The sequence below is a fragment of the Polistes dominula genome, unplaced genomic scaffold (assembly GCF_049000335.1).
Source record: "Polistes dominula isolate Pdom_NZ unplaced genomic scaffold, Pdom_raw_medaka contig_20, whole genome shotgun sequence".
Classification (NCBI taxonomy): Eukaryota; Metazoa; Arthropoda; class Insecta; order Hymenoptera; family Vespidae; genus Polistes; species Polistes dominula.
The window spans coordinates 1,293,178-1,318,958 of NW_028301147.1; the positions used below are offsets into that span (position 1 = coordinate 1,293,178).

General features: G+C 24.6%; 1 protein-coding gene across 1 annotated transcript; it reads right to left on the minus strand.

Moving 5' to 3' along the window:
• Positions 1-11,136: 11,136 nt before the first annotated feature.
• On the minus strand, positions 11,137-25,185 carry LOC107067504 (lysosome-associated membrane glycoprotein 5). Its single transcript, XM_089177094.1, has 8 exons — positions 25,082-25,185; positions 24,313-24,576; positions 22,662-22,798; positions 19,722-19,922; positions 19,307-19,423; positions 15,881-15,968; positions 15,448-15,586; positions 11,137-14,950 (listed from the first exon to the last, which is right to left on the minus strand). The coding sequence occupies exons 2-8, from the start codon at positions 24,353-24,355 to the stop codon at positions 14,740-14,742; spliced, it is 936 nt and encodes a 311-aa protein (XP_089033220.1). The 5' UTR covers positions 24,356-24,576; positions 25,082-25,185; the 3' UTR covers positions 11,137-14,739.
• Positions 25,186-25,781: the final 596 nt, after the last annotated feature.

Sequence of the window (25,781 nt, forward strand, 5' to 3'; positions counted from 1 at the left end):
CATTGCATGTCGAATATGCACTTTTTACTATTCATTTCAGTGGTTTAAAAAAAAAACGGTTAAATGTAACATTGACTGTATAAAGAAACATGTGTGCAGATCATACGTGTTAGAAGTGAAACCTTCGAAAAACTAAATTTCGAGAGAATGAGACGAATACAAAATATCTGCTGTAGGATAATTGTATTCTCTTCTTATTTAGTATCGCGGCCGTTTCATTGTCTCCCACCGCTCCGTTACATAGCCGCCTACCGCTCCGTTACATTGCCGCCTACCGCTCCGTTACATTTTTTCAAATCACACCCATTCTAAAGAAATTTTTACATGAAAAAGTTGACAGAAGACTAAACTGAATCCTCATCTATCTAGTGATATCGAAAATTCGCTTATTTCGGTGACTTATAATAGGTAAATACGAAAAATAGATTCTACATTGACGCAACGGAAGTTACATATGACTCGACGTAATATAATATGAACAATTTTGTACGTGTACTTGAAAAAAAGGAATTTTCTCATTGAAAATCTAATCGTTGTTAAGTTTCTCTTATCGGTAGTGGTAGGTTGTGTTGTGTGTCAGGTGAGTTTTGTGGGAAAAAGAAGTGGACGCAGGTTTCTGCGAGGAATCGTCTTACGCTGACTCGCGCGATAGGAGGATGTGTTCAAGCAGGTAAAGTACGCGGAAAAAAAAAAGAAAAGAAAAGAAAAAGAAAAGAAGAAGAAGAAGAAGAAGAAGAAGAAGAAAGAATGTCTACGGTCGTGCCCTAAGAGAAGAATTTCTTTTTTAATTTTTTTTATTTTTATGGCGAGACTCGTGAAAAAAAAAATATGATGAAAAAATGAAAAAGAAAGAAAAAAAAAGAATACCTTTTAGATTTCTTTGCAAGATTCTAAAAAAAAAAAAAAAAAAAAAAATGTCTCGTCTTTCTCCATAGTTCGCTAATAATAATCTATATACGTGTGAAGAAAGTAAAATAAATCGACGTAGAAGAAGAAAAAATATAATATTCGTATATTTTAATTAACATTACGTGAAATATAAAATGATCAAAAAGTGTAGGAATACGTTTTTTCTATTTTTTTCTTTTTTTTTCAATGATTGAGAATCGTAGATTGATTTTATATTAATATTAATATTGACAAATTATTATATATTTAATACGTAAAATAATAATATAGGAAAAGAGATAGAAAAAGTAAGGTTATGTCGTATGAAAATCTGAAAAAAAACGTGAAATAATTGAATTGAAATACAACACCATCTATTGAATATTTAAACAATCTAAAGATCTATATATAACATCTAAATAATATTAATAATATAATTATAAATTAATTATTAATTAAAAAATTAATAATTATAAATAATCTATTAAATATAATAACAAAATATTATATATTTCATAATTGTAAATTTATATCTACATATACATTTATATTTATATATATTTTAATTATACTATTATATATATTATTAGTGTGTTATATATATTATATTAATTAATAACATTATATTATATTATACATATTATTAGTATTATATATATATATATATATATATATATATATATATATATATATATATATATATATATATATATATATATATATAAAGAACACAAATTTGCAAAATAGTAATAGTAATAGTAATAGTAATAGTAATATTAATAGTCTTTTGGTCATTTCCTGTCATGCGAATAGATATGTTAGTGTAGGTACCTACATGAAGGACAATAAAATAATATAAAGGCTTGACGCCATAGTGTGGCACGTTCGTAGGGCACTGTTGTTGGCACTGTTGGCAGTGTTATACCTACAATATGTTCCGGATCCTTAATAACGAAGAGAACCGAGTAGTATTAAGAGGCATTACAAAGCGACGACACTTGAATAAGCGTCGAGTAGGGTTCGCACTCTTGAAAAGAGCATCTGAACATGGTATGACGACCTAGGTTAGACCGTTGGTTGGGCCCCTTACTCGACGTTATTATGAACTCTATCTCCTTTTCACCCCTCATAGTAGTATTCATGTCTTTTTCTTACTTTCTATCAATTTCCCCTCTCTTTTTCTGACATCTTCAATACTTCATTTCTTTTCTTCTTTTTTTTTTTTCACTTAGAAATGAAAAAGCACAAGATTTCTCTTCACCTCCCTCTTCTTTTCTTACCCCCCCACCCCCACCCATTTAAATGTCTTAGTAGCACTGTGGTATGTAGAGTACATGAAATGGGTTTTATTTTTGTTGTTTGTTTACTGTATTTTATTTATTTATTTATTTTTATTTCCTTTTTTTATTTTTGTGTTCTGTTAAAAGTGAAATTTATATTAGTGTTAAATTTAGGTTAGGTTATTTAAGTTAGGTTTTTTATTTTGCTATTTTTTTAAAAGTGGAATTTATATAAGTATTAAATTTAGGTTAAGTTATTTAGGTTAGGTTTGTTACTTTGCTATTCTATTAAAAGTAAAATTAATATTAGTATTAAATTAAGGTTAAGTTATTGAAGTTAAGTTTTTTATTTTGCTATTTTTTTAAAAGTGGAATTTATATAAGTATTAAATTTAGGTTAGGTTATTTAGGTTAGGTTTGTTACTTTGCTATTCTATTAAAAGTACAATTAATATTAGTATTAAATTAAGGTTAAGTTATTGAAGTTAAGTTTTTTATTTTGCTATTTTTTTTTTATAAGTAAAATTTATATTAGAGTTAAATTTAGGTTAGGTTTTTTACTTTGGTGTTCTTTCAATAGTAAAATTTATATTAGTGTTAGATTTTACTAGAAAGTATTCGTACACGTATTTTAACGCGTTACGTGTCATGATGGTCTAATAAAAAGGCAACAAAAAAAAAGAGAGAGAGAGAGAGAGAAAAAGAGGGGGGAAAGTTTCACAGGTTTCGCATTACATCATTGTATCCGTCACCCTCGAGCACCCCAATAGATAGATCGGTGGTAGATGTACAAACTTACCCCTCGAAATCTTCTACTCCCTCTCTCTCTCTCTCTCTCTCTCTTTATGTGTATATGTAAGTGTATGTGTGTGTGTGTGTGTGTGTGAGTGCTTACCATCGTTTGCAATATCCCATCCCTTATTGTTAGGCGGCTACCTTTGAAACGATGAAATTGTCCGTACCTTGGCTAAGATTTATCGAATTAGAGACAGTCTCGCGTTTTAATCCTCTCGTTTTCCCTTTTAGTACGAGATTAATCGTAACTTGAAAAATGTTTCTTGCTCATATGTAACATTTATTATTATTATTATTATTTGTTATAAACATTTTCATTTGTTCGATAAAATTATCTTCAAATTGGTACACACACAAAAAAAGAAACGAGATAGGAGGAGTAAAAGAATTGTTATTAACAACTCGTATTCGTATGAAACAATTTTATTAAATTGATGAACACTTTGTTGGACCGATCACGAGTTAACTCGTGATGCGCCTTTTTTTTTCTCGGCATCATCGGTTATTTAAAAAGGAAAACACAGTGAAAATAAATATTTACAATTACTAATATATTGTTTTACTTTTCAATTCAATTAGAAAATAATAGCCAGTCAATAAAGTGTTAAATAAAAATAATAAACTCAGTGCTGTATAAAGGGTGGGTTATTTAACATTTAAAAATGAACCACAATAATATTATTATTATTATTATTAAAAAAAAAACAAACAAACAATTTGCAAACAATTTATTGACCAATTTAATTAATTAAAATATGAGTAGAAAAAGAATTAGAAAAAAAAAAATTCAAGAAAATTGTTTGAAAGTTAATTAACATTAAAAAAAAAGTATTTCTTTTAATGGAATAGTAGAGCACACAAAAAAATGTTTACGTAAGTAATTAGCAACGTATACACACACACATGTGTATATATATGTAGTACGTCCGCCATTAGTTTAAAGAAATAAAAAAGATGACTAAGAATGTTAGTGTTAAAACTCGGTAGGGAAGAGAAAACGTTGTCAGAACGAACAACGATTTAATCGAGCTGATTATGCAAATTTGTCAAGGACGACGAGACACACTCCTTTTAGCCATTGCTTATCAAGAGACAAAGATTCAAACGATATACTTGTTGTGGGAATGAAATTATTTATCGTGTCATAACACTGAGAATTGTTATTTATAGTCTTCCTCTCTTAGAACTACAGATGATCCTTTCTCTTTCTCTCGATTGATAAAATGATCCTTTCTCTTCTCTAGATTGATAAAAATTAATTTTTATTTTTTTATTGTATACAAATCAATCAAATTTCACTAACTAGTTGTCTTCTTGACTTTTGTTAAATAAAAAAAAAACAATACTTGTTTTTTTAGGTTAGTTTTCTCTACCCCCCACTTCGCTGTTACTTTCGAGAACCACCAAATGATCCTTTCTCTTCTTTTGATTGTTAAAAATTTATTTTTATTTTATAATTGTATAAAAATCAATCAAATTTCACTAAGTAGCTTTCTTCTTAATTTTTGTTAAATCAAAAAAAACAATACTTGTTTTTTTAGGTTAGTTTTCTCTACCCCCACTTCGCTGTTACTTTCGAGAACCACCAAATGATCCTTTCTCTTTCTTTTGATTGATAAAAATTAATTTTTATTTTTTTTATTGTATACAAATCAATCAAATTTCACTAACTAGTTGTCTTCTTGACTTTTGTTAAATCAAAAAAAAAACAATACTTGTTTTTTTAGGTTAGTTTTCTTAACCCCCACTCCGCTCTCCCTTTCGAGAACCACCAGATGATTCTTCCCTTTTTTTTTTTTTTTTGATTGATAAAAATATATTTTTATTTTACAATTACATAAAAATCAATCACATTTCACTAAATGGTATTCTTCTTGACTTCTGTCAAGTCAAATTAAACGATATTTGTTTTTTTTTTAGGTTAGATTTCTCTACCTTCACCAAATTCAAAAAAGAAAGTATTAACCTTTAATACTAGTCTCTATTACTATTTTTATTTATTTTAGATGATCCTTTAATTCTAAAAAAAAAGAATCCTTTAATGTAAAAGAAAAAAATGTATGGTTGAGAAAAACCACAAGATTTTCTATTGTTGTCGACTTTTCTATTGAAGAAAAACCAGTTTGGTCCGATTGAATAGTATTCTCTAAATTCTTCGGAATAGAAAAGAGAAAGCATGAGAGAGAAAAAAAAAGTAAAAAGAGATAAATAGATTTTCAGGTAGAAAAAAGAAAATATCCCTTTTTTTTTATTCAAAATTCTTGCCAAATGGGGAGTGGACCCCGTGTAGAGATTGTTTTGAAGTCGTTTGTACCACCATTCAACGAGGTGTGAAATATTTTCTTTCTTTAAAATAGGACTCTCAATCAATTTATCTTCTGTTTAGGATCAAAGATTAATATCCTCGAAAAGAAAAGAAAAGAAAAAAAAAAAAAAAACCTATTAACACACCATTCATCCCGCTTGAATCCCTTTTCATTCCTACTATGTGTTGTTGTGGTCAAATATTAAACCAATCTTAAAATAAAAGAAATACTTTATTGTATTTACAAATCAACATTTAATGAAACAGATTTGTTCGAACAAATTGCTTTACATCTTTACAAATTGTAGGATAAAAATCATTTCACTGCATGTGGTAGTCACGGTTTAGTTATGGTCACGATTTTCTTATGTTATGGGTTTCTTTCAAAAAAAAAAAAAAAGAAACTACAAATTTATATTATTAAATAATTTTCATTATTATAATAATAATATTAATTATTATTATTATTATACAATAATATTATATATTTAATATTTTATATATTAAATTAATTTAAATTTAAATAAAACTATGTGCGTTAAACCTTTTATGTTGGGGTGTTTTTTCAAAGAAAAAAAAAAACAAAACAACAAATTGTAATTATTAAATAATTATTATTATTATACAATAATATTAAATATTTAATATTTTATATATTGAAATTAATTTAAATTAAAAAAAAAAAAAAAAAAAACATGTGTTAAACCTTTTATGTTAGGGTTTCTTTGAAAAGAACAAAAAACTACAAATTTATCTCATCTTTATTTCCTTTATAATAATATTAATTGAAATAAACAAAACCAATTATATTAGTTAATTAACAAAATTATTGTAATAATTAATATTAATTCATTTATTAAAAGAATAATTTTCTAACGTAAGCATGGAAAATTCAGAACGATGAGAGGTTAGGTTAGGTTAGGTTAGGTTAGATTAGATGAGGTGAGGTGAGATAAAACGAGGGAGGAATAGTGGAGGCTGGAAAATGGTAGAACTGGGTGGCATGAAGAGGGAGGAGGGTGAATAGTGGGTCTTGAGCGGCAGAGGGGGTGGCCTATAATTTATAAACTAGGGGCTGTTTTGGGGTAATTGCAGATAACGATGGGGCGGTCCGGATAACAAGCCGACATGGGAGTCACTGGACACCATGCCACTCTACCATCCGCTGCGTAACACCATAACGTTACCGGGCCTGTTATATACGGCCGCCTTGTTGCAAGCCTTTTACCAGGACGTGCTGTCCAAGCGTAAGTTATGTCACGTGTGACATCACGACTCTAGTCAAATAAATTTAATAAACACGTCTCTTGTCCTAACGTGTGTATCTTCCTATTTTTGGTTTTTTTTTTTTTTTGTTAATTAGGAAATTTATAAAATGATGTTATTTGGATAGTTAGATGTGTCAATTTGTTATCGTTTGGAAAAATTATTAAGTAATTGGGTTATGTTGTTATTGTTGGTTTGTATTAGGTAATATACATATATATCTATATATATAGAATTATTATATTAGGTAATGTAGTTAATATATTAGGTAATATATTTAATATAAGAGAGCTTTATATACTAGGTATAATATTATTATTATTTTAGTTAATATTAGGTAATATAATTATTATATTAGTTAATATAATTAATATAAAGTTAATATTAGGTAATATAATAAATATAAGTTATATACTAGGTAATATATTTAAAATATAAGGTTTATACTAGGTAATTAAAATTAATATATGATTTATACTAGGTAATATAATTTATATAAGGTTTATACTAGGTAATATAATTATTATATTAGTTAATATAATTAATATAAAGTTAATATTAGGTAATATAATAAATATAAGTTATATACTAGGTAATATATTTAAAATATAAGGTTTATACTAGGTAATATAATTAATATATGATTTATACTAGGTAATATAATTTATATAAGGTTTATACTAAGTAATATAATTAATACAAGATCTATACTAGGTAATATAATTATTATATTACCTAATATAATTAATATAAAGTGTATACTAGGTAATATAACTAATATAATTATTTTTCATCTTAATAAAATCTGATAAACTTGAACAACATATTCCATTATCCAGATTGAACGTCTGATTTTTTAGTAATAAGAAAAAACAGATAAGAAAATTGATAGACACCGTTTTGGAATGTCGTCATATTTGTCAAGTGGTTATTATAGAATAAAATAAAATGTATGATGATGATGATGATGATGATGACTCCTGTAACTTAAGACTCAATTTTATTTTGTAATCTCCATCTTACAAGATAGGATAATAGAGATTTGTCCAAATGCTTTTGCTTGGACTACCCGGAGGCGCTTGAGTCGATGGGTTTAGTCGTCAATGACAATAAAGGGACTCCTGGAATCCCTTCTTACTACTGGTCCAGATTTACTTTGGGAAATCTTTTTCAATGGACACTTACGACAATGAAACCAAAACCATTGGCAGCAACAGCAGCAGCAGCAGCAGCAGCAGCATTGCTTGTTGAATAAAATAGAGGGAAAGGAAGAAGGTTTTTTTCTATGTGTAATATGTGTATGTGTGTGTGTGTGTGTGTGTGTACACGTTGCGCAAAAAAAAAAAAAGGGGCGGAGGGTTCCCTTGGTCGTTGTATAAGCCTGCTTGACTGTACTTTTCACGCCCTTTTTCCACAGCACGACGCAAAAATTATTATGTCGTTTCAAACTCTCTCTTTCTCTCTTTCTCTCTGTCTCTTTCTTTCTTACTAAACCCTCCCACCCTTCACCCTAAATCGGTAGCAGTATTACACATCTGTCTCTGTATAAAACATATACCACCATTGACAAATGTGCGCTTACATGGAATAAATAGGACTTATGATGTAATTCTGATTGTAAATATCTTGTTTTTTTTTGGAATAATAGAAAAATAGTATTTACTATGATAGTTATAGTTAACAAATATAGTTATCGTTTATCGTGTAATTATTATTAATATTTGTTGTTTGTTAATGTATATGTCTGTTTATTGAATTTTTTTTTTTTTTATTAAGTTGGATATTTTATATTAAATAGAAAAATGAGATTGAGAAAACAAGCAATGTTTGATACGACTAATATTGTTTAATAATTAATTATTTGTTGTATTTAAATTTAAAAACAAATTTTATATTTTAATATTATTCTAAAATAATAATATTATAAAATATAAAAATATATTGAAATTTTAAATAATAATTAATAATTCAATTTTTGCTACGACTAATAATATTTGATAATGAAATTATTTTGTCGTATTATTAATTATATTTAAATTTAAAAACAACTTTTATATTTTAATATTATTCTAATATAATAATATTATAAAATATAAAAATATATTAAAATTTAAATTTAAATAATAATTTATACAAATTAATATATTTTAAATAGTACGAAATAGAAATAGAACCATTAACCAAATTTTGTATAACAGCCTTTTATTTTTGTATTTTTATCGATTATCATATATAATTTTTTTTTTATAGGATTTATATAATTACGTTACCATAATTATTTGATAATTGAAATAAATATTTTCTTTTAATTTTTCCCCTAAATATATATATATATATATATATATAATTCGTCATCGCTGATTGTAACAAACAGCTAGGATAGGACGAAGGAATAGGGGTGGTAATATTCAGAAAATTTATTTTTAATCCTTCATGAGAAATTATTTTTCATTTTACGTTGATTAATTCTCTCCTCATTCGTAAAATTTATTTTTAATCCTTCACGAGAAATTATTTTTCATTTTACGTTAATTAATTCTCTCCTCATTTTGTTGATTATCATATTTTTTGTTTTTTTTTTTTGTTTGAACGATTTTCTCATTTTTTCGAAATAATTTTATACGTTAACAAAGTATTGGTTAATCGTATATGATAATTATTATTCATAAAATTGAATTAATTATTATTTATTATTTATTTATTATTATGCTGTTTTTATTTTGAATTTTATTTTCTTTTATTTTTTTTTTGCATTTTTTTTCTAATCTTTTCATTAAATTGCTAATGTAATTATCGTTAATCGTGTTACTAATTAATTTTAAAAGATAAGATTGACTTTTAGCACAAAAATACATTTTTATAATTATTAATATAATTATATAATTAATAATAAACGCCACCTCAACTGTTTTCTCAAAGATAATTAACCCTTTGCACTCCACTTTCTCACCATGTATGAGAGATTAAAGTTTATTAATGATTACGAGGAATGAAATTATTTCAGCAGAACTTTTTCGAGACATGCATGTTTTTCCTTGATGTTTTTTTCTTAAAATAGCACAAGACATCGAATTAAAATATAATAAAATAACAAAGATGTATATAAAAAAAAAAGTGTCAACGGGTTTTGTGTTCTAAGAGAATGCGAGACGCGTGCTCACGCGTGGTCCGAGAACGTTTTTGACAAAACTTGAGAAGAATGATAAGAAAAATTTGTAAAAGAAATGTTTTTATAGAAGCACATCTCGCATTTTACAGTGAGATTTATAATGTACAAAGAAATATTATCAAACAGTGTCACATTTCAAATATCAATGGAACGCGCTCGGCTTTTATTTCAATTGCAACGCTATTACACATATACATTTTTCTTGGTAAATAAGTTCTTTTGGTAAAAGTTCTTTAGGTAAATATGTTCCTTGATGTTTACAGATTAATATAAGTCCAATATCATTAAAATCCGTTATTTGGTTCCAAAGTTATACTAAATAATACGAGGGTCTGTATAAATGTGCCATTTATGTGGCACGAAGTAGCTGCTATCCAACGTTGAAAATTGTGCGCAGTGCAATGGGTTAATAATTAACGTGATTATACCAATGTTATTGAACAATTCTAGAAATCTTTATGATTTTATTCGAATCATTTTTCTGCTTCTTTTTTTTTTTTTTTTATCTTTTCATTATAGTGCCATTATCTCATCTGTCTTTCTATTTTTTTTTTTTTTTTCAATTATACCGTAGTAATTATTATTATTAGTATTATTAATATTATTTATTAACGCGACTAATGTTTAACGATCGTTTACGAATTGACGAATGGCATTAATTAAGTCTATCGACAAATTAATTTCGTTTTGTAATAATCGATCGAAAAAATGAATGAACATTTATTTCATATTTTTTTTTTTTTTTTTTTTTTTTTTTTGTAAAAAATTCAATGAACAGTTTAATTAAATAAATTCGACAATATTGTTTGATTAATAATTATGCAAATAATTAGACAACAATTATTATTATCATTTTGATTTTACACCATTTTTTTTTTTTTTTTTTTTTTTTTTTAACAAATTTTTCGAGTAATTTTATTCTCTCATTTGTTTGGAATTTTTTTTTTTATTAATAATAATAAGAAGAAAAAAAACACAAAATACTACGGATATGTTCTAGCTTTGATTTTTCATTTCTTATATCTAAAAAAAAATAAAAAAAATAAAATTAAACTTAATTTACTATTCTAGAATTATTAAAATATTCTTAATCATTTTTAATTGACGTATTCGTTGATAAAATGTAAAAATAATTTTTTATCGTTTAAAATGTAAAATTTAAAAAAAATCGTCAATTTGTACGATAACAAACGAAATTAATTTTCGAATGACTTAAATATATATATTTATTTATTTATTTATTTATTTATTTTTAAATTTTTTATACGATATTCATATATAATATATTTACACACGAACTTTTTTTTCTTTTTCTTTTTGTTTTGTTTGTTTTTTTTTCATTTTTTGTTGTTGTTGTTGTTGTTGTTGTTTCTTTAGCTGCAACTTGATTATGCACTTGGAAGACAGAGGTTCATATTTTATATTTTCATAATATATATATATATATATATATTTATAATATAATTATAATTAATATTTATTATACGAAGTATATCGAGATTAGGATTGAATTATGTTCGCGCAACACTGATCACGATTTCATTAAAAGGAATTAAAATGTGAAATGCGCTTTCCCTTAAGGGAATGATAATAACCCTTTTTTACGTTTACTTATTCTTTTTCTTTGCATTTTTTTTTCTTCTTATTTCTTTTTGTTTTTGTTTGTTTTTTTTTTTAAAAAGCCTATCTTTACAACCATCAGAGTTTGCGAATATGGACATTGTTTACACCTCACACTAATGAAACGCCTTTACACGTTGATAAACATAAGTAATAATAACAATAATAATTAATTAATATATATATATATAATTTTAATAATAATAATTATTATTATAATAAGTGTGTATACGTAATGTTTCGTATACTAATTTGAATAAATTGTCATCACAAGTTCACAAACAACACACACACACACATATACACACAATACACACGATGTCCTTAAAAGAACCAACGAGAAATATGTCGAAATATTTAGGGTGGTCGTTAATATGCTAATTAATTAATTAATTAATTAATAACACCCTTATGTCCAAGTAAATTGTTAATAAATAATTTTGAAATAAAAATAGGAAATGAAAAACATTTTCCAATATTTGAAAACGAGTTTTATAACGAAACGAATGAACATTTTGTCTCGTTCTAATAAAAAGAAAAAAAATACAAAACAATAAATATAATTAAATAATTAAATTTAATTAATTAAATAGAATTGTTAAATAATATTATAATAACATTTATAATATTAGAATAGGTGTATAGCTTTGTTCCCGCCATTTTTCTATAAGCCATCTGCAGGAAAATAGCTGAAACACAGCTGCACACCTAATATTATTCTTTAATTGCTTAAAAAATATTATTTATAATTAATAAATCTATTAAAATAATTTAGTAATAATTTAATATTTAATATTATTATAAAAATAATAATATTACAATATTATTTAATATATAAATAATAATATAATAGGTGTATAGCTTTGCTCCCGCCATTTTTCTATAAGCCATCTGCAGGAAAATAGCGGAAACACAGCTGCACACCTAATATTATTCTTTAATTGCTTAAAAAATATTATTATTAGGTTATTCGGAAAATAATTACGTGTTTTCTTCACACAATTTTGATATTATTTAATACAAATTGGCAAATAACAATACGTAAAATTGTTGACAGTTTAAATTAATCAAATGAAATTATTTAAATTCACTCGAAAAACATTCTAAGTTTAACCTCGAAACAAAAATTTGTCTTCATTTGTTTCACAAAAATAAAACAAAATTACTTCCCGAACGATTCATTAATAATATTATTAATAAATTGAGTAAACTTTTTTCAAAATTATTTTCAAATCAATAGGTAGTGTTGGTGTTAGTGTTAATGATGGTTGAATTTTAATCGTCAAAATTTTATTCATAAATTGTTCAATATTAACGATCACCCTAATTTCATTCACAAATTTATATTAATCATCTATGAAAAAATTTGATAAAGTTGAATGACCACTAGCTCGTTAACGATATGCGATAATGATACTCTTAATCAGTGAAACAGAGAGAGAGAGAGAGAGAGAGAATTTGTCATCCCTTATGATTTTTTTCTTTTTTTTTTTTTCTATAAAGGATAGGTTCGTTTGACAAACACTTTTGTTTAATCTTCTTGATATTCATTTTGAAATTTCTCTCACAATCATCAGGTATCTCAGGTACACCGACTCTGACCATCATCGCGAACGTTCTTCCATTATTTTTTTCCCCCTTCTAATTCTTTCTTCTTCATGTTCATTTTTATTTCTTATCATCAGATATAATAATAATATCAATAAATATAAGTAAATTAATTTTATCTATTTTATTTAATTTAATTTTGTAATATTATATAAATACGTGATATATTACAAGTCAAAAGTTTGTTGTTTTTTTTTTCCTTTTCTTTTATTTTTGTTTTCATTTAATTCTTTTTTACGTTTTTTTTTATTGTTTTTTGTGTTTTAAACCCTTTAAGCAACATTGTGGCCAAAAAAAAATCATTTTTTTTTTTAATTTTGCATAAAAACAGTTTAGAACATTGTTTTGACAAAAATTATACAGAAATAATCAATATTGTTATGTTAATTTGAGATTTTGTTTAACATTGCAGATAGAACAGCCAAATATTGCAAATGTTACACGTACCTCGTGCTTTTTAATTTTTTCCTTTTCGAATGACTATTTCGGAAAAAAAAAAACAAAACCCGATTCTTTTTCTTTGCTTTTGACATTTTTATTTTCAATTTTTTTGTCTTATATTTAATTGTAAAAAAAAAATCATAGAAATATAAAATAATACATCGCTCGAGTTAACTCAAAATCGGCCAGTTTAGGGCGCTCGAGTTTAACGCTCGAGCGTGCTGCTTAAATGGGGGTTAATTTATTATTTTGTATTTTTTCAATTTTTTTTTTTTTGGTTTTCCTCTTATTCATTTTTCTTTTCATTTCTATGTATGTTCATTTCTAATGTGTTGTAAGTATACTCAATTTTATTCATTAATAAGTTCTGTAATATATCACAGAACGCTTCGACGATAATAACACGTTACCCCTAAGTTGTCTCGTACTTTTAAAAAGTGAGACCTTTTTTTATTATTATTATTATTATTAATTAATAATTATGAAAGTGATCAGTATGAAATTAAATTATAGATATATCTGGTTTTTTTTTTTCTTGAAAGATTAAAATAAATATATAAGACAAATGTTTATAATTAACCCTTTGACTGCGGTGCGCTCTCGAACCAATCCATTGATATGAAAGGGCGCCAATTTTCGCACGTCAGTCACTGCGACTATTTTTTCTATTGACTACTAACCAAAAAAAAGTTAATAATCGACAAATAAAATAAAAATATGAATTTTTTCTTTTTTTCAAGTAATTTAGTCGCCATGTTACATATTATCACAATTTAATTCCATGTTAAGTTAATCGATAAAACAGCAATAAAGGTGTTATAGTAAAAAAAAAAAAAATAAATACAGAGGGCGTATATTTACGTCTGTCGAGTATACTGATGGATTTTTGAGAGCGTATATATACGCCTTTAGCAATCAAAGGGTTCAACATTTTGATACACTTTCATAATTATCAAATACGTATCATGGATTGTTCGATTCATATTTTTATATTTATTATTATTATTATTATTATTATTATTATTATTATTAATTATCCTTCGTTCGGAAGAGAAATTACATAAAAAATTAAATGAACAAACACTGGAAGAAAAATAAAAAAAAAAAAAAAAATACAACGAAGGAAGATTTGTTAGTTTAATTAATTTCAACTAAAAGTTGTGTGTTTGTCCGTTTGATTATATTCAGTGTTGAAATTTTGTTCGTTTGTTCTCTCACTGTCTTTTTGTTTTTGTTGGTTTTCATTTTTGTTTTTTCTTTTTTTTTTTTTTTTTATCTCTTTGGCATCGTACGTGACAGTGTCCTTGATAAGAGAGAGAGAGAGAGAGAGAGAGAGAGAGACTAAAAGAGGGAAGGACGTTTTAGTTTTATTCCATAGTATCGTACTTGACCTTCTTCACTTTGAAGTATCGATAAACTGCATAACCAGTGATGGTAAGGAGGACAGCTGCAGCTAATGTTGAACCAACTGCAACTGGTGCAGTTTCGTCTCTGTTAGCTCGTGCACTTAACGATGCACAGGAGAATTCTGCCGCGAATTCGTTGTTCTTAAATTTGAATGGTTGCAACTTCATATTTCTATAAATATAAAAATGTAAATAACAATAATAATTGATTATACTAATTAAAATAATTTCATTAGTTTTGTTATACAGGATGATTCACCATCAGTTCTTGCCATGTAAATGTCAGAAAAAAGTCAGAAAAAAAAACGATTTCAGTGGTAAGAACTGATGAATATCACTCTGTATATTAAATTTATATATATATGACGCAAATAAAAGAAATATTTTATTAAAATTACTAAAGGTGCCCCGTAACGCGTTGCTGTGGCTCACAATCAGTCCGATTCGCAATAAAATAATATTGTGATTATAAATTGAGATATAAACTATCCTATCTTTCAAGTGAGATGAAACTACATATAGTGTGCAAAATTTGATTAAAATCAATTCAGTAGTTTGGGAGTCCATTGCGGACAAACAACGTCACACGTAATTTATATATATTAAGAAGATATTAAATATAAAAAAAAATATATTAAATTTATATACATATATATATTAAATACATACCTGAGTATAACACTGGCAGTATTTTTGCCGTCGGTTAAATGAATTTCAGTTTCATTGTCACAAGCGTAAGATTTTCCAACGGGTGTTGGAAAAAGCATTGCACTGTGTTTCGAACCAGTGCTCAATCTTACAGTTTTATCTGAAAAAAGAAAAAAACAAATATATATATACATAATTATTTATTTATAAAAATAATAATCCTAATAAAACAATTTTTCTTTCTTCTCATTTTCCTATTACCGAAACATTTGTAATAATCTCATTGTTTTTCATTATGTTTTTTGTTTTTTTTTTCATTAGTTGTAAGTAAGATAAATGTAAAATCTTTGTGTCTATCGAACAATAAAGAATAGAAAAGATGAAAAAAAGTTAGAAAATAAAAAAACTAAGAAAAGATTGAAGATGTAGAACAAAGTATATGAACTATACTTACGTGGTTGATCTACGTGCTCGAAATGTCGGTCGCTCGAATTATAGGTCAATTCGATTTTCTCAACGTACCATCTTTCACCACCTGGTGTCTGAAAATAAAAAAAAAAAAAAATAAAATAAATTACCATACTTAGTTATTTGAATAAGATGTTTTATCTTCTTCGTTAGATAAAACATGAAATATCATTTTATTTCTACTGAAAGATTTGTCTTTCTTGTTCACTTTTGTTCATTGAAACAAAATGAAATATCATTTTATTTCTACTGAAAGATTTTTTTTTTTTTTTCACTTTTGCACATTGACCAAAATTTTGTTGATTATTAACAAACGTAATAATTAGTTTGACATAATCGTTAACACGATCGTAAAAAAAAAAAAAAAAAAAACCAGAAAAAATATATCTTTCGTATGTTTCGCGTTAGCAAATATTATTGATACGAGTTTTTTTTTTTTTTTTTTTTTTTTTTTTTTACATAATCGCGATATACTTAAAAACACGACGAGTTGGTTATTTTTTCAAGTACACTTGAACAAGAGAAGCAGAATTGAAAGCATTTCAAAGCTCTTATTACTTTTTTTGTTCTTTTTTCTTCTTCTTATTCTTTTTTTTTTTTTTTTTTTTTTAATTCAAAAGTACTCGAATAACAAAGTCATCGTTTTTACGCTTACATCGAATTTCACACTCACACATATAGAAATTCTTTTATAATAATCATCATCATCAATTATCATCATTATGCATGAATTGTATTTGAGAATATTTTTAAACGAAGTTTACACAAAACTAACTGACAACAACAATAATTACAAAATATAGCATAAGAAAAAAGAAACAACCCTTGTACCACCTGTAGATTGAACGAATGAGATAAAAAAATGGATGATACTGGTGAACAGATTGACTGTTTTAATTATTATTATTTTATATTACTTATTATATTATTATAATATTAAAAAATAAAAAGACAAATACAGTTTCCTATTGACGGAATCCACATAACCTAAAAAGATATCTTCTTAATATATATACAAATTACGTGTGACGTTGTTTGTCCGCAATGGACTCCTAAACTACTGAACCGATTATATTAAAACTTTACACACAATGTGCAGTTTCATCCAACTTGAAAGATAGGATAGTTTATATCTCAATTTATAATCGAATTATTTGTTTATTAACAAAGAAGAGTCATGATTATCTCTGTTAGTTCTATAAGATTCTAACAGATGACGGTATAAGGTAATTCGTTGACTTAAAGACGTGTGTATCAGACTGATTGTGAGCCACATGAAAATATCATGAAAATTATATCAAATTAATTTAAGTTTAAAATAATGTGGTGATAAATTCATTTCTCTTTTTTTATTTTTCAATTTTTACTTAACCACTTTTAAAATTATTGTGTGAAAATTACATTGAATTAATTTAGTTGAAAATAATGTGGTGTGTGAAATAACTGATAAATTTATTTATTTTTTTTTTTGAAATTTTGATTTATGCTAGACCAGTTTTTTAATTATGAGCATATCTTTATACATATATAATTCTTCTGTGCGTGTGTGTGTCATTGAATTCCTCCTAAACGGTTGGACCGATTTTAATGAAATTTTGTGTGTATCTTCAGGTGGATTCGAGAATGGTTTAGATTTACAATTCGGTCCAATTTAAATGGTTTATTTAATTATTTTTTATTTATAAATTGTTATACGACAAGTCTATAGTTTATATATATATATATATATATATCTCTTAACGAAATAAGAGAAATATATCGAATATATCGAAAAGTATAATATCAAGAAAAAATATCGACTAACTTCTACCTATAAACTTGTCGTATAACAATTAATAAATAAAAAATTAATTTAATAAACAATTTAAATTCTACCGTATTGTAAATCTAAACCATTCTCGAATAACTGATAAATTTATTTGTTTTTTTTTTTTTAATTTTGATTTATGCTAGACCACTTTCATAATTATGGGCATATGTATATATATATATTTATATATATATGAAATGTTCTATAAATAATGTGTATCTGTCGAAACAATTTAACGTTACGCAACCGGATAGAATTCGTACTGGAAATAGAACGCGAGGTATCGATCTCTTCGAAGAGGACGAGGAAGCTTGCGTCATTGCAATTAAAGCACAACAATAGTCAACCTGGTATTCAACGAATAATGTAACACCTTTACCACCTTGTATTATTATTTCTCAATTATCAACTAAACTTTCATTTTTCTTTTTCATTTTACCCTTCTTTGAGAGAAACAATACAATTATATATATGTTATATCAAATATTAATTATTAATATTAAATAATAATTATTAATTATAATATTATATAATATTAATATAAATAATAAATATATTATTTATTATACTTAATTTATAATTAATTAATTAATTAATTAATTTATCTAAATTTATTTAACATAATAATTTCATATAAGTAAAAAAAAATAAAATAAATTTTATGAATTTAATAATTATTATATATGGTATAATAAATAAATAAATAAATAATAACTAGGGGTGTCCCACAACTTGTTGCTGTGGCTCACAATCAGTCCGATACACACATCTTTAAGTCAACGAATTATCTTATACCGCCATCTGTTAGAATCTTATCGAACTAACAGAGATACTTATGACTCTTTGTTAATAAACAAACAATTCGATTATAAATTGTGATACAAACTATCCTATCTTTCAAGTTGGATGAAAGTGCACACATTGTGCAAAATTTGATTCAAATCGGTTCAGTAGTTTAGGATTCTATTGCGGACAAACAACGTGACACGTAATTTATATATATATATATATTAAGAAGATAATATTATTTATTATTTATTTTAGTAAAAACATTTGTTATTGTTTTGTTCATCTTTATGTGACTTGTGAGAACGAATAAAAATTTCATTCATTTGTCAGTGTTTCAACGTGAAATAAATTTATTGTTCATTAAAACTTTTACAAGTTAAGTTTGCTAAATTGAAATGAGATATCGTTAATAAAAAAAAAAAAAGAAAAAAAAAATTATTGAAAGCTTTTATTTTTTGTCGTTGATTGTTTCATCATGCGTGGGTGGAATGGCTTGGAGGAATTGAAAAATTTTGTTCTATTAGTTTGTTTGTTTGTTTTTTTTTTTTTTTTACCACAACTAATCTAATAAAAAGTTTACCAAAACTAATCTAATATAAAATAAAAACGGAAATGCAATTAACTCGTTAGCAGTGACCTGATAATACTTTGTTAGTACACACAGTTCAACACATACACGTATCAAAGTGACACAACATAACCTATTAATAAAAATCGTATTTATACGATAATAACGTAAATGGTTTAAAATTTAATCATTTTTTTAAGATAGTAATAAAAATAACATATAACAAATAATGATAGTAATAATACCTTGGCAAAACTCCAGAAGAGTACAAATGCATCCCATTTCAAGGACATTGTTACTGTATTTTCATTATCACAATTTCCGTTGACCGTTGCATCGTCGGGAACAAATAAATCTGCCACCTGGGAAATGAGATAGAGGAAAATTTATCAAAGTTTTTCAAACAATGTATATACTCGTATATTTATTACGTATATATATATATATACAAATAAAACACATCTATACAAATATAGGTTAGATTTGTGTGAGTAAGCATAAAATGTTTTTTTTTTTTTTTTTTTTGAAAATTTCCCATTACTAGGATTTATGTCAAATAAATTTGATTAATGTTAATTTATTAGAACATATCTAGATAAATTTTATTAAGATTAATTTAGTTAATAAATTTGAATTGTTTAATATAATTAATGTTCTTACTCTATCTTCTCCCAAAATGGTGCGATATTTGATTGCAATAACGGCATCTGTTTGCAAAAGTATGCAAGCTTGTCCATTAGCACCATTCAGACGATAAATTGGATTCTCTCCGGAAATGGATCTATGGTGTGTCGTCATTGGCATTGACGTAGTCGATGATGTACTTATCTCCAAATTCATCGGGTTCAACGCATGTAAATACAAAAAAAATAAAATAAAACGATATTGCATGTTTGCCAATATATTTCTTTTTCATTATTTATATTTAATTATCATATTCAAAAAAAAAATAAAAAAAGGAAAAATCTTTTATATATTATTTATATAAATGAAAAAACTAAAATAATACAAAAATATGGCACTGGCAGAGGCGTAGGGCGTTAGCAATTCGACCTATCTACTCTAATTTTGAATTTAGCTACCAGATAGCGTATTCAAGTGCTAAAGATCCCACCACGTGGCGTAGCAATTCGATTTATCTACTCTAATTTTGAATTTATCCACCAGATAGCGTATTCAAGTGCTAGAGATACCACCACGTGACGTAGCAATTTGATTTATCTACTCTAATTTTGAATTTGGCCACCAGATAGCGTATTCAAGTGCTACAGATCCCACCACGTGGCGTAGCAATTCGACCTATTGACTGTAATTTTGAATTTAGACACCAGATAGCGTATTCAAGTCCTAGAGATCCCAATACTATATTATAAAATATATAATATAACATATATATTTTTTTATAATATAATATAATTTTTTAATTAATATAATAATATATCTTTATAATAAATACATTAATATATAAATCTTTTGTTTCTATATAGAATATTTAAGTTAATTTTATTATATCTAAAAAAAAAAATATATATATATATATATATAATAGAATAAAATTAAAAATTTATTAAAATCAAATAACAATAATAAAAAAAAAAATAAATAATAATATAATAAATAAACGTGTTGATTCAATGAAAAAAAAAAAATGAAATATCGTTTGCTTTAACAATTTATTTAATTAATAATTCATATTATTAATAAATCATTGTGTATAAATAAATCACACAAATCAAATATATTATATCTAATTTATAAATAACATTTCAAATCTGAAAAATAAATTTACGTTTAACTCTTACTTACTTTAACTTTCGTTCGTTTATTTTAAAATGAAATTTGCAAGTAAATGTGTAAAGAGAGAAAACTAGAGTCTCAGAGAGAGACAGACAGACAGAGAAAGAGAGAAAATCTTTGAAGTATTAACATATTCAATGAACAATCGTCTTTTGGGTGTACCACGAAAGCTCGTTAGATTGAAATCTTGTGGAAAATTACATGGAAAATCGAATGAAAATTATTGAAACTAAAACTCTTTTGGGAAATTAGCAATGGTTTTACCTACCGCACGACTATTTGTGGTTGTTGTGTTAATCAGATTTGATTGGTTTCATGATAAAACCTTCCTGGTAAGATTCTTTATTAACTATGACGATATTATTATTATTATTATTATTATTATTATTATTATTATTATTATTATTATTATTATTATTATTATTAAGGGATGATATCATAGGCGTAGGCTTTCATTTTTCTTTTCGTTTCTCATCCCAACCCTTCCCCTTTTCTTTTCTTTTCTTTCAGTTTCTTTGAAAAAGGTTATTTGTACATTAAAAAAAACAAAATGTTTACACTTGTTTATACTTAAAAGCATACAATCTTTTAATTGAAGGTTACCAATACTAAGAAAAGAAGTCCATTTTGTGTGGACAAATTAATTGATCAAACAATTGTCAGATGAGTTGTTTTTTTTTTTTTTTTTTTGTAATTGTGGAACAAAGTTCAACATCGATTCACGGATATTTTACGTTGGTTTTTGCAATAAAAAATATTGTAAAAAAATATACTTTTTTTTTTAGTAAGACATTGTTAAAGTCATTGAAACTGGAAAACAATGTTTATGAATTTTTATGGTGTACGAAAAAATTGATTTATTTATAAATTATACTTGCAGAAGTATGTTGAGAAATGGTACAGTTACGTTGTTTTTTGTAATAAAAATTATAATAAAAATATATTATTTATATATTTGTTTATTAATATTGTTGAAATTATTGACACTTGAAACAATGTTGTAGAAGAAGATTAATTTAATTATTATTATATGTGCATAAATAAATGGAGAAACGTATATTTGGATTCTTAGAGAGTGTACTAGTAGTACAAGTCAATAATTCAGACCAATTAGACGTGCATGATAAAAATTATGACAACGTTATAAAACATTTGGTTATATAAAAATTTATATAAATCATTTAATATAAAAAATGTAATAAAATAAAATCAAATCAAATAGTTGATATTAAGAAATATTTTGTTCAATAGAAAAAATTATTTGAATGATTGTATTTTTATAGTAATTGAGTATACACTGTCCAACTGATTTAAATTAATTAATTAAAAAATAATCAAAGGTACTATCTTCAATTAATAATAATTTTAATATAAAGCCCTTTAATATAAAAATTAAATAAAATAAAATAATTGATATTAAAGAATAATTTGTTCAATATGAAAAATAATTCAGTTAATAATTACTAACAAATAATAATAATACCTAAATCGAATAATTATATTAACAATTATCTAAATAACAATGTTCTATTTCTCAATACTAATCGAATATACACTGTCCAACTTATTTAAATTAATTAATTAAAAAATAATCAACAATACTATCTTCATTTAATAATACATTTTACTATAAAACCACTTACGTGTTTCTAATTTCATATTCTACGATAAATTATAAAATGATTTTATATTCCATTTATTAAATACTTTTCCATATCAATTTGATACATCATTATCATTTAACAAATGAACAAAAAATGAAATAAATTAATTAAAAAAAACTATTCGTTGTAGAATACTTACAATCGGTGATCTGCTTCTTTGGGTAGGTAAATCGACTATAGTTTTTGGTATCCTACGTGTCGTGTATCTTACGTCTTCCGATTTTAAGGGTGAGGGTGTTGGAGTTGGAACACTGAACACGTTGCCCAAGACACACCCTATAGGGAATATAGAAAGAGAAATTTCATTAAGCAGAAATGTAGGAAGACAGGTAGGAGGTAAAACAGGTAGGTGGTAGGTTGAGGATGAAATGGGTTGGTGGGTGGGTGTTTGGAAGGGATAAATGTAGAGAAGAGGGTGAGAGGACACGCGAGAATGAATTTAAGCGTGACGATAGATCATTTTCAGTTTAGGGGTAGCATTTCAATTAAACCATATTTCCGTGCTACGTTTTAACATAAATAAATGTTTTTTTCTTTTTTTTTTTTTTGTAATTTTTAAGAATGAATATATGAAATGAGAAAAAAAATTCTATTGAGATTAATGAACTAGAAAGTAATTCATTAATAATATTTGTAAGATGTTGAAATTTTCAATGAAAAATAAAACAAAACAGGTTTATTAAGAGGTTAGAATAATAAATAGATTTATTTATAGTTGATGATAATTTAATGTTTGTATGTAAGATGCAGGTATATTAAATATATTGAAATATATATATTTATATTTATAATAATTAATGAAAATAACAAAATTGTGAATAATTATTATCCTATAATATTATTTAATATATAATTTTGATAAATAATATATAAATATAATATATTGTATTATAATATTTTTATATATAATATAATATAATATAATATAATATATTTTTATATAAATCTAAATTTATTATTTCTATAAATTATTTTTCTATCTATAATTATATTATTTCTATAAATATATATATAAATTAAACTATAATATATTATAAATTAAAATATGTTATAAATTATTATATAAATAATTATTTATAAAATTAAAATACAAATTGTGAATAATATATATTCTAAAATATTATATTATAATATTTTGTATATAATATAATATATATATAAATTTATAATTTTTATATAATTTTTATATAAATAATATAATATATTTTTAAATAAATCTAATTATATTATTTCCATATTTATAAAATATATATATATATATATATATATATATATATATATATATATATATATATATATATATATATATTATAAATTAAATTACAATATATTATAAATTAAAATATATTATAAATTATTATAGAAATAATTATTAATAAAATAAAAATAAAAAATTGTATGTGTGTTAATATATAATAATTATACTATAATATTATATATAATTTTTATACATAACATAATATAAATTTATTTCATATATAATTTTATATATATATATATATAAATTAATCTATATAAAATATAATATATATTTTTTATATAATATTTAGGTTAAAAAAAAAATATATTTTCTACGAAATTTCTATGATTGATATCTTCATTGATATCTTCATTGATATTTTCAATTTTTTTTTTTGAATGAATGAATGAATGTATGAATGAATGTATGTACAAAATCTTGAAAATAATTCAATAAGATATTGTGAAATATCCCTAGATATAGAAAATAATAAAAGAAACGAAAAAAGGACATAGATATATATATATAAAAGAGAAATGAGAAAACTCACACAATAGACAGAGTCCTTTGAAGGATTCGCTTCGATGCGCCATGACGACAAATACTTTTCTTCTTTCTTCCTCTTCTAACAGGAGATTTTTATCCCTACGTGTTCGATAGTTGATAGTGAAGATAAGGAATACGAATAAGGTAGAGAAAAAAATATAATATCGAAGAAAGAAAGATGAAAAGTAATCCTGAAAAAAAACGAAAAGTAGAAGAAATGGAGAAAAAAAAAAAGAAAGAAAGAAAATGGTAGAAAGAAAAATGTAAACTAAAAAAAAAAAAAGAAAAAGACAGAAGAAGAAAAAGATATAATAAATTTTGTAATATAATTTAATTTAATTTCAATAATATATCAATCTCAATTTATATTATATTAAATTAAATATTATATTACAAAATATTATTATATTATATATATATATATATATTAAAAACTTGTTATAACACCACGTAACCTTAACTGACGTGTTTAGAAAAAAAAAAAAAGAAAGATAAATAAGATAAATAAGATCAATAGATAAATATTATATAAAATTAGAAAATCACACACACACACACACACACACAGACTTACACACACAGAGACAGGACTAAACTAAGAATCAGAATAATCTAATGAAAAGAATAAATTACAAATTACGTGTAATGAATAACACAAATCGATATATAGAATAATATATCGATTATATTAGATAATAATTAAAATTGAATTGATAATAATATGGGGTTGTGATAATAGAAAGAAAATGATGTATAGAAAAAATATGATGTACCCCCGGTCGGTCTTTTAAGTTCGCGAATCGTTGGAATTCGCGAATACGATTAAACCGAGTCGACGTTCGTGAAGCTTTTGAAGGAAAACGAACGACTAACCTCGGGTGCGGATCGATCGATAGAAGGGAGCTTTCAGCATGCGCTGCGCTTTCTCTCATTCCATCCCTTAAACACACTACCCTCTCTCTCTCTCTCTCTCTCTCTCTCTTTCTCTTTTAAACATATATTGTTCGTACCACTATACAGGGTGTATATCATTTTAATAAGCTTATAATATTATATTTTACGAATTAATCAAATATGAGAACATTATTCCTTATATACATATATTCTCAATATATATATATATATGTATGTGTATGTGTGCACATATGTGTATTTAAATATATTAGTAAAATATGTATGTATATGTATAATTATTAATATATTGTATTTATTATATTATATTTGTATTTTATTATATATATATATATATTTTAATAGAATATATTAAAATAATAAAATATAAATATAAATAAAATATATTATATTATATTATAAATTAAATATATAAAATAATATATACTGTGTGTGTGTGTATTTATTATTATATTTGTATTTTATATATACATATATATAGATAAAATATATTATATTAAAAATAAAATAATATATAAAATAATATATACTGTGTATTTATTATTATATTTATATATTATA

What these genes read in the sequence shown, in the direction of transcription:
- LOC107067504 (XM_089177094.1), bottom strand. Translation starts at nt 24,355, where the DNA reads ATGGCGCATCGAAGCGAATCCTTCAAAGGACTCTGTCTATTGT. An exon ending in CCATTTTGGGAGAAGATAGA is followed by an intron (nt 19,424 to 19,721) that starts GTAAGAACATTA and finishes CTCATTTCCCAG; the next exon opens with GTGGCAGATTTATTTGTTCC. An exon ending in ACTGCCAGTGTTATACTCAG is followed by an intron (nt 14,951 to 15,447) that starts GTATGTATTTAA and finishes TTATATTTATAG; the next exon opens with AAATATGAAGTTGCAACCAT.